Source organism: Strongylocentrotus purpuratus, unplaced genomic scaffold (genome assembly GCF_000002235.5).
Source record: "Strongylocentrotus purpuratus isolate Spur 01 unplaced genomic scaffold, Spur_5.0 spur5_scaffold_13, whole genome shotgun sequence".
Classification (NCBI taxonomy): Eukaryota; Metazoa; Echinodermata; class Echinoidea; order Camarodonta; family Strongylocentrotidae; genus Strongylocentrotus; species Strongylocentrotus purpuratus.
Window position 1 is genome coordinate 4492854 of NW_022145598.1, and position 19261 is coordinate 4512114.

At 38.4% G+C, this 19261-nt stretch overlaps 1 protein-coding gene across 1 annotated transcript in view; it reads left to right on the forward strand.

Moving 5' to 3' along the window:
- The window catches only part of LOC582631, a 155724-nt gene that overhangs the window by 117777 nt on the left and 18686 nt on the right, over nt 1–19261 (forward strand). The window contains exons 140-162 of the mRNA XM_030983831.1: nt 145–378; nt 565–711; nt 1131–1556; nt 1783–2103; nt 2551–2665; nt 4210–4427; nt 4917–5234; nt 5562–5728; nt 6182–6341; nt 6847–7069; nt 7464–7696; nt 11697–11930; nt 12402–12548; nt 13118–13306; nt 13861–14097; nt 14530–14850; nt 15321–15435; nt 15935–16152; nt 16641–16784; nt 17192–17365; nt 17823–17989; nt 18382–18541; nt 18985–19195. Of these exons, the coding sequence (XP_030839691.1) occupies nt 145–378; nt 565–711; nt 1131–1556; nt 1783–2103; nt 2551–2665; nt 4210–4427; nt 4917–5234; nt 5562–5728; nt 6182–6341; nt 6847–7069; nt 7464–7696; nt 11697–11930; nt 12402–12548; nt 13118–13306; nt 13861–14097; nt 14530–14850; nt 15321–15435; nt 15935–16152; nt 16641–16784; nt 17192–17365; nt 17823–17989; nt 18382–18541; nt 18985–19195 (4879 nt within the window). The remainder of the gene's footprint in view (nt 1–144; nt 379–564; nt 712–1130; nt 1557–1782; nt 2104–2550; nt 2666–4209; nt 4428–4916; nt 5235–5561; nt 5729–6181; nt 6342–6846; nt 7070–7463; nt 7697–11696; nt 11931–12401; nt 12549–13117; nt 13307–13860; nt 14098–14529; nt 14851–15320; nt 15436–15934; nt 16153–16640; nt 16785–17191; nt 17366–17822; nt 17990–18381; nt 18542–18984; nt 19196–19261) is intronic.

The window sequence follows — 19261 nt, forward strand, 5'->3', positions numbered from 1 at the left end:
GTATTAGACATCTGGTTAATTGTTTATTGTCTGAAGATACATGTAGATATAATAATGTTACCTGAAAAGCAATAATGCTTTGTAAAAATCATGAACTGTGGTATGATTGTCTCATAAGTCTTTATCACTTATTTCTTCTGACAGGACTTCAATGGCAGCGTCAACACCAACAAGCCAGCCATCCTTGAGACGATCGTGACCGGTGAACAGTTTGCCCGTGAGAACCAGGCTCGTCTTCTCCCTGAGCAGGAAGAGGAGCTCCAGCGTAAGACCGATGAACTCAGGACGTACTTTGATACGGTGGAGAACAAGGCTGCAAAGATTGATGGAGACACCAAGGCTAACATTGACAAGCTAGAGTGGGAGATGACAGAAGAGGTAGGTTGAGATATTGTTCACATTTCATAGATACTCTTGATGTGTGCATGCGAATATTGATGAACGAAAAAGGAATGTGGATCATTTGTTGTACTTTTGAAAGTCTGAACATTTAGTCAGTTGTACTGTTTTGAAAATGGTAGAATTCTTTAAGTTAACATGATATCCATCCATGTTGTCTTTCAGATGCGTGTAAGGCAGCTGTACAACGATGCTCTGAGCTCCAATGTGAAGCTACTTGACTGGGTATCTGACATTGAGAGACGTCTAGGATCTGAACAACCCATCAAGGAGGAGACAAAACCACTCAAACAGCAAGCTTCAGAACATAAGGTATGGATTGTACTGCTCAGTTTGCAAATGCATTAACTTTGTTCTATGATATTACGAGAGGTTTTCTTTAGCTCAACCAGGTTACCCTCTCCAATTACTACACATTAGGATGAACTGCCAGGAGACCAAAGAGAACGAAAAGTCAACAATGATATGTACCATGTTGCTATGACAGTATCTCAAATACTGCATTGTTTTGTTGTATAGGCTATATTGTGTTGCAGAGTTAATTTATCGGCATGTAAGTGATAAATGTCAGAGTGGGTAACCTGCATTAAAATAAAAAGGGAATGATAATAAATGCCCTATTAAATGGGGTCTTTTCCTCTGGGGAATCATTTTGAACTAGAAATCTCCTGGTATTAAGGCCAATACCCTGACGACTGAGGTTTGTTCATTACACCGTCTCTCCTTCACAGGTTCTTCACGAGGAGATCCTCAACCGACAGCAGCCTGTCATGGAAACTGTCCACACTGCCACTCAGCTTGTAGATCAGTACAGTAGCCGTCTCAAGGATGCTGATGCCTTCAAGCTCAAGAACACTGCCAATGACCTCAAGACACGCTTTGACAACGCTGTCGTCCAGTCCTACACCCGCAACACCAAGCTCGGATCCTCTGCAGAGGACATCGGACTCTACGATGGAGACATCAACGAGTTTGATGACTGGATTACCAACGCGGAAAGGACCGTTGAGTCCAAGAGACAGGCAGTACCTAAGACGTTGCCAGAGTTGGAGAAGAGCCTGTCGGACATGAAGGCCTTTGAGAAGGAGGTTGTGAGTCAAGGAGCTGATCTGAAGTACATCACCAAGACAGGACACAAGTTCCTGGACAACGGCAAGGTAAGGATTCTGTCTTTAGAGACCTCATGACTGAATGATATTAACTAACTGTGTAAGGATTTACTCCAAATTAAATCACTCTAGTTTTATCCACATCAAAATCACTTGAAAATTGTGTATTTATTCTTGCATTACGCATCCTCAAGTTCATATACACTATAAGTGTATTGTATACCTCTTACACATATTTACATATTTCTGTCACTGATATTTTGTTTGTTTTCAGGTGTACAAAGAGGAGCTAGCTGATTACCGCAAGTCAGCCCTCCCCAGAGACTTCAATGCAAACTTTGAAGAGGAGCCGGAGACCAACATCATCCGTGACCACCTGGGCCACAGCAACGACCGCTACAATGCTCTCAAGTTGAAGACCAACGATCTCACATCGGAGCTTCAAGATCTCGTTGACTGCCATCGCTCCTACAACAACAACCTGACATCCACTGATGGGTGGTTGAAGGATGCAAGGGAGAGTCTGGATTCTCTGCTTCAAGAACCCATTGCTTCTGAACCAATCAACATTCAGAAACAGATTGATACTCTCAAGGTATGTCAGATATCTCTCCTGTGTTATTATTCTGGCTTGTCTCCCTTAATGTACATGTATGTATGTATGTACATGAATCTTGTTGAAAGATGATAGTTGATTTTCACTCCTGACAATTGCATACCGGTACATATAATTGCGCTTAATTTGATGAAAAGATCACACATATTATTTAGTACAAAATATTTCCAACTACTTTTGACTCAATATAGAACAGTCAGATGTTTGACCATTTCAGAAGTTATTGTTAATTCAGATACATATAATTGGTTGCCAATTGGTACCAGTAAGCAGCCATTTTAAAATAATCCATTGCCAAAATTTTCATTTGGGCCATCATGATAACAGAATTTGTTTTCGATGGTTTACATAATTTTGTACACTTTTATTAGTGTCCATTGAAAATCATTAAAACCTTAATCGTCTTTTATTTGTCAAATCGCCCAGACTCTCCATGACGATGTTGTTCTTCATGGTCGTGATGTGGACGGTGTCAAATCAACAGGAGAAGATCTTGTTGACCTTCAACCTGCCACCAAACAAGAGGTCAACCAGTCCACAGGTCAGTACTGGGGTCAAATGGAAATTAGTGGAATCTATAGTGGTATTTTAAATGGTTTCACATCCTCCCCCAGGCCACTTGGCTGTGGAGTACCCCAAGGCTCTGTGGGCGGGCCCACCTTATTTTCAATATATCTAACTGGTCTCAGAAATGTTTTTCAACGTCACTCTGTTCAATATCATTTATATGCAGATGACATACAAGTTTTTGTTTCTTTTCCGCCGCATCAAATTCGAGCTTCCCAAACCTTGCAAAATTTGGAAAATTGCATCGCTGATATTGACGCCTGGATGAAGTCACATTCTCTGCTATTAAATCATAGTAAATGCGAATTCATTCTTTTCGGCTCAAAACCTCAGTTGAATAAATTAAATATAGACTCAATTTCTATTTCCGGTAACACCATTCCCTTATCAAATTCATGTCGCGATCTTGGCGTCATTCTTGATTCTCAAATGTCTATGTCCAAACAAATCACAAGCATTTCCAGATCAGTTCGCTATCAATTGCGCAATATTGGCTTCATACGGAAATATCTGACTCGTTCGGCAACAGAGAAACTTGTTCACTCACTTATTTCTTCACGTTTGGATTTCGGCAACAGTTTACTCTATAATTTACCAAATTCACAAATTGCACAGTTACAAAAACTACAAAATGCAGCTGCACGCATTATTTCTCTGTCAAGCAAACATAGTCATATTACTCCTATCTTACAAAATCTCCATTGGTTGCCTGTAAAAGAACGTATAATATTCAAAATCCTTCTTTTAGTTCATCAAATCATGAACAAAACAGCTCCTGAATACAACCAGTCTTTAGTTCACCTCTACCAACCCACACGTACCCTCCGATCTTCCAACTCTGGTCTTCTACACATACCGCTTTCAAAGAAATCTTGGGGGGAACGAGCTTTTGCTCATGCCGGACCAGCCCTGTGGAATTCACTTCCACAGGAGCTGAAGAACTCCGACTCTTCAACATCTTTTAAGAGCAACCTTAAATCCCATTTGTTTAATCTTGCGTTTTGAAGACAGACATTCATTCTTTCCTTCTTTCATTTTTGCATTTTCTTTCTTATGTAAATGTACCGATTCTTTGTCATGATGTAATGTGTTCCTAATATTTTGAAGCGCCTTGAGCATTTAATTAAAATGGATAATGGCGCTATATAAATCTCATGTATTATTATTATTATTATGAGCGAATGCTCAATGATTATCGTTCATTGTACAAAATTGTCATTGTCCAAAAATGAATGAAATACTGCAAGTCCCAATCCGCAGAACCCCTTTTCCAATGAATAAACTACACTGTAGAACCATTACCATTTTGTTTCATATTGTATGTTATATATTTCCTTTTAGATATTTTTTCTTCAAACAACTTTAAACAGATGTTTCACAGAAAAGCATATACAGTGTAGGATAAATTATACATGTATCGGATATAATACATGTACAATTTAAATGTACTTTTTCGGCTGACAACAGAATAAGATTTAAAATACAAGATGTAATAATTGCATCTTATTTCAATTTCAGACGATGTTGTGAGACGGTACCATGAGCTTGAGGGAGAGCTGGCAGACAGGATGCGTGAGCTGCGTAAGGCTCTGGCTGACTCTCAGTCTGTCCAGGACAGTCTGGATGCCCTCCTACGATGGCTGGAAGACAAAGATAAGACGCTGATGAGGATGATGAAAGGAACGGTGATCGTCGTCAAGAAGGAACCGCTGGTGGAGAACCTTCAGGAGTACAGGGTAAGAGAGCCTGTCATATACTCATTTTTTTTAACTTTGATACATCTCTGTAAATAGCAACACCATGAGCAACAAGGCCATCAACATGGCTACAGGGTATTGTATGTTTAATAGCAAACTGCAAAATTTAATGTAAGCATCTTTTGTAAAGAAGTGCATTGCTAGTAACAAGGCACTATCTGTTATTACAACATGGTGGCAGCGATAGGATATTATATATGTTGTTGTTGTTGGCAACAAGGTAGTAACGGTCACTTGCAATATGGCTTTCCATCACTAAAATATCTTATTGGCAGAGTTGTTATTTCAGCATCAACACCACTTACCTGATGGCAGTGGTGGGATATATATTGTTACTGGCAACAAGGCAATTAATTGATTTTGCAACATGGCTTACTGTTCAAAATCCTTTTTGGTTGCAAGATGCTCAGTATGTAGATTTTTGTGTGGGTAGAAAATTAATCTTATCAATATTTTCTCTCAATGTAGCTGCTGGAGAAGGAGATTGAAAACCACCGCCCCACGATCGAATCCGTCTTCCGCGCCACCAACTCTGCCCTGCGCAACTTTGCCCCGGAGGAGCGTGCCATCTACCAGGACAAGATGAACGACTTTGACACCCGCTTTGGCCAGCTGACCGGCTCCCTCAAGGAGCATGGAGAGAACCTGCAGGGTCTCTCAGGTAACCTGGTCCAGCTGGAGACCAAGCTGGATGATCTGGAGGAGTGGCTCATGCCTCTCCTAGAGACCCTGGAGTCCAGTGACTTCAATGACAGGGAGATCCCTGAAGTAGAGACCGCTATCAAGGTATGGTAGAAATTTTGACGATATTTTTTAGGGATGCAATTTTAAAGTGCAGTTATAAGTACAGTGACTTTCCTTTCTTTAAAGGTTATTGTACCTTAAGCTTTTCATGACAATGTGCACCCATTCAGCTGAAGATGGAGATAGGAATCAAGGAATAGTATGTTTGAAAATGTGTTAACGACAATTACATAGAAAGCATTTATCAAAGAAATGATCATTGTTGGTGCTCCATGATTGAGTGGACCAAGTTTAATCTAGTTTAATGTAGACTGCTTTTGGAATATGGGCCAAAGAATTATATTTTATCCTGTCCTCGTGTCGCTTTAGGAGATCATCCAGGATGTTGATGCTCATCGTCCTGAGTGCCAGGCTGTCCATTCTCTTGGTGAAGAGCTCATCAACCATCCCAAGGCAGGGGACACATCCTTTGTCTCGGCTGTACTCACAAACCTCGACCAAAACTGGACAAGTCTGGAGGATGTTGTCGCTAAACGGTAAAAGGATTGTCCATTTCCCTTTCTATATCAGTTTCAAATAATTTCAAATATTCAATAAAAACAGATTAACAAAAGAAACAAGTCCTTTGTGGTGTTGGATATCCATGATAGAATGTAGGCCTACATCAATATGTCTTGAGCTAAGGCATGAGGAGAAGTCAGACGGGGGGTATGCCAAACACATATAAAACAGTGAGGACATCATATTTGTAGACATAGTTCCCAATTGTCTTGCTAACTTCATATCACAAAACATTAAATGCTTTAGTGTATTGCTTTTCTGATTTCCCTCAAACCTATTTTGATATGTTTCTCTGAATTTTCTGCTGTAAATGAAGCTAAATTTTATTCAGGGGCTGGAATTCTCCAAAGTATTTGATGCCCTGTAGTTTATGTTATCAAATCCAGCTAGATTCTCAAAGATTTTTTTTTTGTTGTATTTTGATACAGTGTGCAGCAGCTGGAAGATCGCCAAGTCGCGACCCGGCGCTACGACGGCCGTGCTAACGATGTCAACTACTGGCTGGAGAACATGGAAGATAAGCTTGGCAAGCTTGACCTGGAAGTACAAGACATCCAGGCAGTTGACCTCCAAATTCAACATCTCAAGGTATGCTTCATCAGTTTGCTACGATGTTTATTTGCGGAATAGAAATATCTTATTGTTATTATTATTATTGTAAAAAGTACATTTTTAATATCAAGCATCATTGAAATTTGTCTAGAATAATCATATCACTGCTGCCTATTAATACAGATTGATGTAGTATTCATTATGTCCAAAGAGACTTGAGAGATATAACAGAGATTGCATGCCCATTCACTCAATTTTTGCAGGTTGAATATTGACACATCCAAATTGATACATGCATATACCTGTACACGTAGTTACAACTATGTAGTTTATTGCACCAACATGTATTGAAAGAATGGTATATGTGCAGAATTTTTTTTACTTGAATGTACTTGCATTGCATTACATCATATATTGCAATTTTTAATAAATACAGTTTACACTTATCCATGCAGGTTTGCCTCCTACTTTTTATTGGGGGAGGGTGACAAGGTATTAGAAATAAAGCATCTAAAACAACTAAATTGTTTTGTCTCCTCAGCCTCTGCAGCGAGAGATCACTGACTACCGCCCCAAGATCGTGGAGGTCAACAAGGTCGGCTCTGCCCTTGACAACCTGATCCGTGACATCATGCATCCAATGGACAGCAGACGTCACTACTGGTCATCTCAAATCGGTGCTCAACTCCAGACGGAGTGGACTCCTCTGAAACCAAAGACCAAGAGGGAGGGAAGAAGAGACGAGCCTGACAAGTCTTTAGGAGGTAAACATGACGGTGATGATGATGATGGTGACTATGGTGATGATGATGGGGTTGATGGTGATATTGATGATCACAGTGCTGATGGAGATGGTTAAGTTTATAATGATGATAATGTTGATTTTGATGAAGAAATATGTGATGATGATGCTGATAGTAGTTGTGATGATAAGTGTAGAAGAACTAATGATTTTCATGACAATGACGACAAGTAGTACGAGTATCCATCATTTGCATGCAAAAGGAAGGCTCGTCTCATCTTAGGAAAGCTCAGACAACAGAGGAGTGAAATGACACCAAAAATCCATCTCTTTGTGATACTGAATGAAATATTAAATAAAATTGTAAGGATATGAGCCCTTACTAATACAACTGTTTCAATTCCTATCACAAACAGAGGACACTGAAGTTGAGAAAGAACTGGAAGTGACCAACAAGCGCTACGACGACCTCAACCGTTGTCTGAACGATGCCCTGGAGGACCTTCGCATTGTCCGTCTCTGTGCGGACAAGGTGGACTCGCTCCAGAACCTACAGGAATGGGTCAACCAGATCGATGCCAGACTGACCGACACCCAACCGACCAGCAGGGAACTCCAGCCATTGGTCAGAGAACTGGACATCTTCAAGGTAAGGAGAGATGGTTTGCAGCGATGCTAGGTTTCAGAGAATTCAAATCATTTCCGGCCCTGTCACTTTTTTAGGCTCCGTTGTGCAGGATGTTTGGGGGCTTAAACATGTATTGACTTCTTTTTCAAGTTAATTGAGTAAAATTCGTTGGTATCCCTGCAGTTTGAAGTATTAGCAAATCTTTCATTCTCAGCTTCATAGAAAGAGTTCTATGAAGTTGCTCTTTGTGGGAAATTAGGAATAGACCATTTAAGATACACAAATTGTATTGTGTGTGTCATTCCTTAATTTCTAATGGTTTATCGTAACATTTTTGATATGAAAAGGAATGTATTTAGAACCATTTAGATTCTTATACTTTGAATGTTATTAAGCAAATTGTATGTCTGTCTTTCTGAGTTATCCAACACATCTAATGGTGAGATTCTGAGCTTAGAAATGATACATGTACAAACAGTTGAAAAAAAACCCAAAACTGTTACCATGAAATGTTCCTTTCTTTTTTCTCCACAGCAACCAAAAAATTACTTTTTTTTTTACGAGGGCTCTTTTCAGATTTTCCCTTAAAAAAATAGCCCCCCTTAATTATTTTGCGGTGGCTATTTTGGAGCTCAGGGGGGCTTCTTTTTTTTTAAAGGTTGTATTTTTTTTAAACGCGGTTTTACCCAATTAAATTCCAAGCAAAGGCAAATATAGATACAATTGTAGCGTACATATGTCATGTAGAGTATTGCAGACATTCTGATACCCATGATTTATTCACTTTGTGTTAAACGTGTGGCTTTATGATTTACATATACATGTAACTAAAACTTGTCAAAAGGAGTGTTTTGTTTAACTGTTCGTTTTTCATATCCTAAGAAAATATTATCACTGACACGCGGGCTAGGAATTAATTTTTTTATGGGGGCTACTTTTCCCCATTGCCTAAAAAAAAAAAAGGGGCTACTTTCTTAAAGCCATATTGTAAGCTGTAACAATAAGTTGTGTTTTTCCTTAGCCATCATACTACTAGCAACCAAATTGGTAGGTAATATGTTATTTAGTCTTTTTTTCTGTCCCAAATTTAATTGTTATCATGGACAATGCAATCCCATTAAAAAAAAATGTAGACCAACTCCCTTTAAAATTGTGTTATTTAGACCATTTATAACCATTAAATGTGAGTAAATATTTTTACTGTTGTCCCACATACCGATGTAGGGTCTATTTGTTATGCCGAAACATGCAAAATCATGGCCTTATTTTTTTTTTATAGACTCTAATTCTAAAGGCCAAGCCAAAGCTAGTTTCATTTCGTAGACAGAAATTGATATCATCATCATCGATCGTATATAAATAATTTAATTTAATTAAACAGTTGTAAGAAATATTCTGAGGAGTAGGAACATCCTTTATATATTTATTTACGGTTTTTTTATAACAAAATTCAATTTCTGTGTACGAAACTTGCTTTATACCGATTTTACAGGAAAAAATCCGGCATTGATTTTGCACGTTTCGTTATTACAAATATATCAGTATGTGGGACAACAGTAAAAATATACTCGCATTTAATGGTTTTAACTTATAAATAACACAATTTTAGACGGAATAACATTTTTTTTAATGGGATTGCATTGTCCATGATAAAAATTAGGGCCAGAAAAAAGACTAAATAAACATATTACGTACCAATTTGGTCGCTAGCAGTTGAGCTCTCGTCACTCGCAATTACTTATTTGCTTCATACAAGGAGCGTGCGGGCGCGCGCTGGAGCTGAGCCAGTACGTTTCTGTGTATTGTGAACGTGTGCGGACTGCGTATGCATTCATGCTGTGCACGAATGCATCGGGGCCGGTGGCCTGTCCGGCCGCCGGGAGCTTAGGCGCAGGCAGGCGGATACCGCTGTAGATCTAGCTACAGTAGGTACGACCGCCGATCCGCTGCAACTCACAAAACTTTTAAAATGTTGATGGAAGTTTCTAGTTTTGGAGTTGGTAGTTGGAACGGAGATTTCACTCAGACACATCAATAAATTGGTTTATTAATTCATAGGGAATATCAATTTATGGCGGGGGCGATTTTTCAAGATATATTGATTTTTTTTCGCCCTCGTCTTGATTTTTACCGTGGCGATTTCAGAGGTTTAGGGGGCGAATCGCCCGTCGCCACCGTGTATTTTTTTCGTTGCTCCACAGTCATATGAACCTTTTGAACTAAAGATGCTTGTAACCAAACTGAAGGTTATAGAATTTATTCAAAATTGTTTGTTACACCTGCATCTATTAAAAAGACTTTTCTGTTCATTAACGCACATAATAGTGAAATATTTGTCATCGTCTACACCTAAAGCCTCATTCAGATATGACTCTGCAAAACAGAGACGATTAAAAAAGGATGATATAAAGTGTAATATACTGCACATTTCTGAATATTATAACACAGAGCTCAGTGAGAACGCGTAGGACTTTTGTTGCGCGCAGTTGCCATCCATTCAATACACGTTAAAAAAATGTGGTTGTTTTGTTTTTGATGGTTTACACAGTCATATCTGAACAAGCTTTTACAGTGTACCATGTTTGTATATGCGTAAATGATCTCTGTTTGTTCTCATGTTAATTTTGTGTTACACCCGAATCCACTTCTATTGATGAAAGAGAAAAAAATTGTATATTCAACACAATATCCTTAAACAATTGTGTGGCTTTGTTAACCTCCTTGATAATGCATGAATGAAATCTTCCCCAGTGTTTTAATTGAGTTTGAGAAAACCCCTTTAAGATGTAAGCTTGCTTAAGTATGGATACCCCCCCCCCCTGTACATATATTCATAAATATACTAGTATCATCTACAATATAAAGATAACTTTTGCTAGAATCCATCCAGCTTATAATAGGTATTACATGTATGTAATTCAGATTATAAAACGTACATTAAAGCACATACCGGTATGTATCACAAATTCTATCAAACATTTGAAAATACATGTATATTCAATTCTCTATAGCTGCCACGAACCATTTCATTCACATATGCCAAGTTGATAAATATGCTTTTCATTGAAAGATAAAATTTGCTGAAAAGACAGTAAACTCTAAAGTTTCATTGTATATTAGTGGAGAAATGTACATTTAAAAGTGTGTACACTTTACATGACTTTTTGTATATATTTTTGTATATACCTGTTCATTTTATTTACCAAGTATGTAAGTACCTGTACACAGTAGAGTAAAGAAATCTATTTTGATAACGAAGTCCATATACATTTTAAAAGCAGCCAAATAGATATGAAATAGAAACGTTATCCCTATATTGCATGGTAAACCTTTTCTTTGTACTTTTATAGTCTAAAGTTGTTCCCTGTATTTTGATAGTCTGAAATCTGTATCTTATTTATGCTCACACCTTTGAAATTATGGTTTATATTATTTTCCAAGTTGGTACGATGTTGTAATCATGTGTGAATTTGTAACATCATTGTTCAATGTTGCATTCTAAATTTTGATATTTTACTGAGAACTTACAGTATTATGAAAATTGCAAATTTGTACTTGTATATTTTGAAATTTCCCCAAAACCTGGTCACAAAAAAGTAGTGTCATTTTTAATACATAAACATGAACATTTCCCTCTCATTCCATAAAAACATCATTGTGCAAATAATATGTTATCATACATGTACATATAGATACAAAAACATAAAACCCCTAGATACATGTCAACTTAATTTTGTTAATACAATTCATCTTTTATTATGAGCAATTATTATTAACTTTTTACTATGAGATGAAGGATGTACATATATTTAAAAATGTCATCTGTGTGTGCGAAGTTCCTGTGCATGGAGTTTTGATTTACTAATTTTTAAATTTGAGAAAAGAAAAGGATAAAGAGTGAACATGAAACACTTAAAAAATGTATTTGGAACAGTGGGTACTCATCTTTAATTCCATATGAAATATATTCATGCTTCCAAAAGCTCTTTCTCACTGCCATCATTCCTCCCCCCACCCACAGCCCATCCATGGTGAAGTAGCTGACCACCGCCCAGTCATCCTGGAGGTGGTGCACAGTGCAGAGCAGTTCCTGCGTGACCATCGTGACAGGCTCCATCCCAACCTACAGAACAAGCTCAAGGGTTTGACCTCTAACCTCAGGTCATCCTACGAACAGGCCTCACTCAAGTCCAATGACTGGCTCAAGGAGGCTACCCAGGTCCTGGACCTGCTCAAGAACGAGGAGTCTGACCAGGTAAACAGTCTTTCTCTTTTCTTTCTGTTTTTTTGAGAGGGATGATCCTGCCTTATAAACTCTCCAGTAATTAGTTTCATCACATCCACGTCTCTGGAACTCCCTCCCTCCTATTCTTCGGGACACCAACAAGCTAGAAAGCTTTAAGCTTTAACCAGCGCAGCTGAATATATTTTGTATAAAAGTTGCGCTGTATAAATTTATTATTATTATTATTATTATTATTATTAAGTCGGGCCTTAAAACCCATCCTTTCAAGCAAATGTGTAGTCCATGACTATTGGAGGAGCCGGTGCCTTTGAATGTTTGAAACAGATAAATGGCGCCACACAAGTGCTGTGAAGCATCATCATCATGTACAGAACTTTAGATTTGTTGGGTACATGTACAATGGAAACAGAGCACAAACATGTTATAGATTTAGAGAGTCAATAATTATTTCTTGACATTCTTCTTTCTACCTTATCACAGGTTGCTGTAGACGAGCTGTTACAGGCCACCATACAATCCTTGGATGATGAGCTGGAATGGATTCCAATCATTGAGAAGAGGTTGGGTTCTGAACAACCCTTCGCTGAGGAATCTAAGCCACTCGCACAACAAGAACTGGAACACAAGGTGACTACATTTCTCTTCAATTACAGGGTCTTAGGAAAACTATTCAATCATTGTCATGACTGTGTGTGTTCTTAATACTCTATCCAAAATACAAGTACTGTGTATGTCTGGACAATTTGTGGTGAATCATGTTAGATGCAGATGGAGGTGGGAAAAACCTTGATAGATTTTTTATGTCATTTTGCTTAATCTACATGAACAGTGTAGGCTACCTGGACATGCCAGGTCAAACTTTTCATACATGTACATGTACCTGTAGGCCTACATGCACTGTAGTCGCCTCTTTACAAAGGTCACTTGTGACCAATTTTAATGTTTCTCCTATTAGAAAAAACATGTGGACAGTGCTTTGTGCATGTAGAGTGTTGGAAAACCCATCTAGAAATCCATCCTGTTTCTAGAGGTCACTTTTATGGATAAACATTGTATTAGACATATTCATATCCACAGCTGTCATCTTCCTCTTCATCACAATCTGAATACATCAAAATATTTTCTATAATCACATATATATGTTGGAACTGGACCACTCTACAACATGTCACTAATATTTTCCTCTCTCTCTCTAGGCTATCCATGATGAGATCCAGAACCACAAGACTCCAGTCCTACAGGCCCTGCAGGAGACCCAGTCCCTGATCCGTCAACACTCTCAGAGTCTTAGACCAGAAGACCAGACCAAGCTCAGTGAGAAACAGACAGATCTCAGGAACAGATATGATGCTATCACTACAGAGTCACTCAACAGGACCAACAAGGTAAAAATTTGATGTTTTTTCAATGCAGAACTTCTTTGACTTAAGAGAAAGTGTGAGACTTAAAAGAAAGCTGGATAAAGGAGAGACAGACAGACAGAGGCAGAGAGAATGTTAGTCTTAACAAAATTTATAAGAGTTATAATTAGAGTGTTGGAAAAAACAGATAAAGGGATAAGGAGGGATAAGGAGGAAGAAAGAGGAAGAGAAAAAAAAGGATTAAAAACATTGACAGAGAGAAAGAGAGGAACAGAAAGAAAAAAAAAGGGTTCAGGCATACAAAGTTAGATCTGTGGATTAGATGTTAAAAATGGGTAAGGATAGTGTTGGAAAAAAACACATCTTGTTAAATGCTTTCATTTGGTATATTTCAGAAGTCAAAATAAAGCAAAAAAAAGTTTATGACTGGTAAAGTGAAAAATGAAGTGATTATTTTATTCTTTTATAATCCTCCCCCTCTCTCTTACATGGTGTAACCGGAAGCCTACTGTATATTTTATTCTTGTTGAATGCTTTATATTATGTTGTGACATACTGTATATTTGATCCGATTGCAGCTCCGCTTCTCCAACGAGGACCTTCCTCTCTTGGAGAACGAGGTTGGTGACTTTGAGGAGTGGCTGGATGGTGCTGAGCGCACTCTGGATAATACCCTGAGACAGACCCAGACTGAGCCTGAAGCCATCAGGAAGCAGTATAACACCATGCGTGGCTTCTCAGAGGACGTCATTGCTCATGCTGCAGATATCAAGTTTGTGGTCAAGGGTGGCCAGAAATACTTAGAGTCAGCAAAGGTAATGCTCTACTGAATTTTTTTCTCCAATATCTGTCTTTAATCTGTTATAATTTTGAATTATAGCTTTTCTATTGCAAATACTTGCAGCAAAGAAATTCTTACTTTTCATCTAAATGCCTCTGTTTCTTTTTAGCAGTGAAGATTATGTTACATATGTGCACATGATGGAACACTGTATGTACAGGTGTTGAAAATGCACTTGCATTCAAGAAAGTGTGTTTAAATACATTTTTGAGATCATTGTTTGTTTTATTGTCATAGAGCAAGTGAACCCACCTAAAAAAACAAAAAAATAAGTGATACAATTTGATTTGTGTTTGAGCATTTTGGTGGAATGTAGATGTTCATTTCATATCGGAATTAGAATCTGATTTACAGTATGCAAAGTCATGTGTAATATGTTCTTAATCCCTCATCCTTCTCCCTTCAGGTCTACGGTCAAGATCTGGCTGTCTTCCGTGATGCTGCCCTCCCACGCCAGTTCAACCGCACCTTCACCGAGAACCCTGATAGTAACATCATCCGCGACAAGCTCGGCAAGATCTCAACCCGCTACGACCGCCTCAAGGTGACAGCCACGGACACCACCAATGCCCTGAGGGACGTGGTGGAGAAGCAACAGAAGTTCCAGGACGTAGCAGACAGTCTTGGGATCTGGCTCCAGGATGCTGAAGGGTCACTCAAGGTGCTCCAGAAGGAAGCCATCGGAGCGGATCCTGCAACGGTCCAGAAGCAGATCGACAGGCTCAAGGTGAGAAAGACTTTGAAAAAAGCAACCTACATGTATGGGCAATGTGTCACACTATTGTATCGCTAATATGAACCATGTTCAGATGATATGAAAGTATGAAAGATGTCGTTGTAATATTATTACATTTCAACAGGTGGAGCAGAAGGTTTTGAAATTGCCATTGGCTAATTTTGTGAAAATCTTGGCCACAGTGTTGAATATACCCTTCTTTATATGATAGATACTTTGTGGAATTATGCCTCCTTGACTGAGTTTGTATTGCCAAACTTTTACTTTATGGTACAATTGTCATGTTAAAATGAAATGAATACAGCTTTTAGCTGATGAATATATGGACCTTTGTTTAGAACATTTTGCCGACTAATGTCCAGCACATAAAGATGTAAAAATACATTGAGTGCTAGATATGAGCTGTTAAAGACATACTGTATGCACTGCTTCTAACATCATTTGTTTTTCTATTCTTTAAGGTTCTTCGTGATGAGACAGCTTTCCATCTGAAGGACATTGAGAGGACCAAGGAGGCAGGCAGAAACCTGGCTGACTCTAAACCTGAACTACAGCCAGAGATCAACAAAGCCATTGGTATGTCATTTATATAAACCCATTGCATACGGGAACCGGGTTGTCCCTGTATTAACTCTATGTGAATTATAGAATTCAGTAGTCAACTGGTTAACATGGAGACCATAGGAAATATGACCATAGATAGTTTCTGTAGTGTGATCGACTCCTGATATTTGTTGAAAATATTAGATAGGGATAGGAAAACTCTCTATTTTGTACTCTAAAGAGGCAAATATCTGTAAAATCTGTGTGAAGGGGGAAACAGTTATGCAACCAAATAAAGACAATGAAGAACTCAAGCATTCTGCTCACTACGTCACAAAAAAATAAAAAACAAAGCAAATTGCGATACTATTAATTTCTTATCTACGTGTACGTTTGATTTATAGTACAAGGCTTGCATTTGGAATTGAAAATATGATTTCACATTGTTGGCATAAAGAAAATCCTTACAAATGATTAATACACTTTTTACAATCAACAATCGTATCATAATCAATGTATTTGCTTATTCCAGACACGCTGACACGTCGCTACAACGATCTGGATGGCCAGATCAACCAGCGCAACCAGCAGCTACAGAACGCCCTCACACAGTCACAGGGTGTCCAGGATAGTCTGGACACGATGCTACGATGGCTGGATGATATCGAGAGGGGCGTACACAGGATGGAGAAGGGAACCATTCTGGTCGTCAAGCGGGATCCACTGGTGGAGAACATCCAGGAACAGAAGGTAACCATCTTCATTTTCATTTTTTTTAATCTTTGTATATTTAAAAAAAAATTGAAAGCAATAAACACAAGTTAACATAAAAATCAGGTGGAATAAAATAGTAGTAATGATTTTATTGAGGGTGCGATTTTAGCAAACTGAACAGATTGTAATTATGTATTGATAGGGGCTTGCATTATATTTCTTTGAAAGTTCACATTACTGGTCACAAAAAAGGATAGTCATCTCGAGTTTCATTTACATGTACATGTTCATTGCTGACATGTACATATACAAGTATTGTACTTGCCAAGTTGATCTTTTGTAGATGAATCATATTAACATTGATGAACATACACTAAATACATATAGTAGACGTGGGATAACAGGTGACAAATGTTTATCTCATTGTCTATGGACATGTATATGTCATTGAGTAGGTAAACCCATGTTGGAACTATGCTTGACACTTTCTTTTCATGTTGTCTGATTTCATCCTTTATTTCTAGGTGCTTGAGGATGACATCACAGCTCACAAGCCAGCCGTTGAGAACGTCAACCGCTCGGCCAAGACCCTGATACAGAACAGTGAACCTAAGGTTGCTAAGGTGCTACAATCCAAACTCAACAATGTCAACACTAGATATGAGAAGGTCAGTTACATGCTGCTTAGTTCCCTCCTTCTCTTTCCTTATCTCTCCTTCTCTCTTTGTCTATCTTTATCTTTCTCTCACTCTCCCTTTCCTTGGCTATCCCCTTCGCTCTCTCTATCCCTTTCTACTTCTCTCCCTATCCTCTCTTTCATTCTCCTCTCCCTATCCTCTCTTTCATTCTCCTCTCTTACTATCCTTCTCTTTCTCTTTCTCTTTGCTTTCCTCTTCTGTTTCCATCGCTCTCTCTCTCACACTTTTTCCTTTCTTTCTTTTTCCTCCTGGGTTTGAAGCATAAACGTAAAAGATGTTTCTTTCCTTGCTTTTTGAATGCTTGCACATGAATTCTAAAATGCAAAAATACAAAATTGAATTCTAAACTAAATGTGAAAAATTTGATTTATTCACAGGTCTCTGTAGCAACCACCAACCATGGTCAAACTCTTGATGGCATGCTTGGGAAGCTGAACGAGTTTGAGAAGGAGGTTGACCATCTGGAAGATGTCCTCATGCCAGCTATTGACCGCTTGGAGCACCGTGACTTCGGTCGTCAGGAGATCCCAGAAGCTGAGAAACAGCTCAAGGTACTGTCATGTTCTCTGTTGATTTGTTACATGTTCTGATGAGGTGTTAATCTTGAATGACAGGAAAATAAAGTTTATTGTCTGACATATGCGTGATGGGATGAAAGTGCAAAAAGGGGCAGTTATGCTCTCGAAATACAGTGTCAAGTACAAGTTTCATACAATTTTGGAGCTGCATTTCATAATGTATAAGATAGACTGTTTACAAAGCAAATGATGAATTGATTTTGATGTAATTTGTATAGACATACAGATGTCAGATTACAATGGTTAGTGCATGATCAAATGTATATGTAATGTATATGTATATACCACATTTTATATGATTGCATGTAATGGGGTTTATGAGTAAGCTTAAATAAAAGTACATTGTTGAACAAGGAGTTTAAAATTAAGCTGTGCTTGTAAGTCATAGGTTTCAATTAATGTATTTGCGATGTGTTTCTCATGATTGCAGGACTACAAGGCACAGCTGAATGACCAGCGTCCTTCTCACAAGCGAGTCCACCAGCTTGGAGAGGCCCTTGTACGTGACCCCAAGGCAGGAAACACTTCCTATGTCACAGACGTCATCACCAACCATGAAAACAACTGGAGGACGATGGAGGAGGTCCTTGCCAAGAGGTTAGTTCAGACACAAGTCTATACTACTAGCCCTATCGATGTAATCCCATTCTCCACTTTAACCCAAACATGTTCATGACGAATCAATTTATATTGCATGTACAGTGTACAGTACAGTAATTTATCTGACCCTCATAATAACTTCATTAGTATGAAAGCAGCAAAATAAGATAAACAGAATGTGATAGTTTGAAATAAATTAGGAAATTAATGAGTGTTGAGATCATTAAGTCTATGCGAATCTCAAATTGGCAGTTTGATTAGTGGATGGTGATGTAATCGCAGATAACTCTCCCGTTTGTTCAGTAGTATTTTACTATCAAGGTTGGTTTTCACAATGGGATATTGTAAACTCATTCAAATTAACTGTATCAAACCTTCTTGCACTACAGGTCCAAGCAGATTGACCAGGAACAGAAGGCCGCTAAGAAGTACTATCAGAGCAACAAGGACGTAAATCACTGGCTTGAAAACATGGAGCGCAAGGTGGGTCAGCTCCAAGCTGTATCCACCGACCCAATGACCCTGCAGACACAGGTTGAACAGCTCAAGGTATGCTAGTGATCTTTAATGCATTTCTTTCTGAAATTTTGCACTTCCTTTGAATATTTCAAAGTTCAGGATAATAGTCTAATAATCTTAAATTCTTAGAAATCTGTTGCTTCTGTCTAGTTTCAGTCCATGTACATTTCAGTGATAACTTCTTGTGCAGTATAATATTTAGAATGAAATTAATGTCAACCAGACATGCTAAATGTATCTGCACATGTACATGTAGATGGCAATCAAATCTGAAAGACATACATGTACAGGTGTACATGTAGTTTTTAAGAAGAGGTTTGTATTGAAGAATGTGTACTGACTGTATGATTTACTTGAGTAAAATCTTTGAAATTTGTTAAATCAAGTAAAGATGTTTTTATCTTCTTTTTGATGTAACCCTGTACATGGACAAATTGATTATTGTTTTAATTACATTTCACATTCCATTACAGCCATTCAAGGCAGACGTCATGGCCTACAAGCCCAAGATCATCGACGTCAACAAATTTGGCCAGACCTTTGACCGTCTGGTCAAGGAGGGTGACTCAGCAGTCAGTCTAAGACCACGCTGCCGGTCACTTCAACTAGGCTCCATGAAGAGAGATGACGTGCTCCAACAGAGACGACCGGTTGATACCTCTGACATGAGCGACTACCAAGAAGGTTTGTCTTCTTCCTCTTCCAAACAGTGTTTTAGATGATTAGATTAAATCCCCAAATTGAATCAAA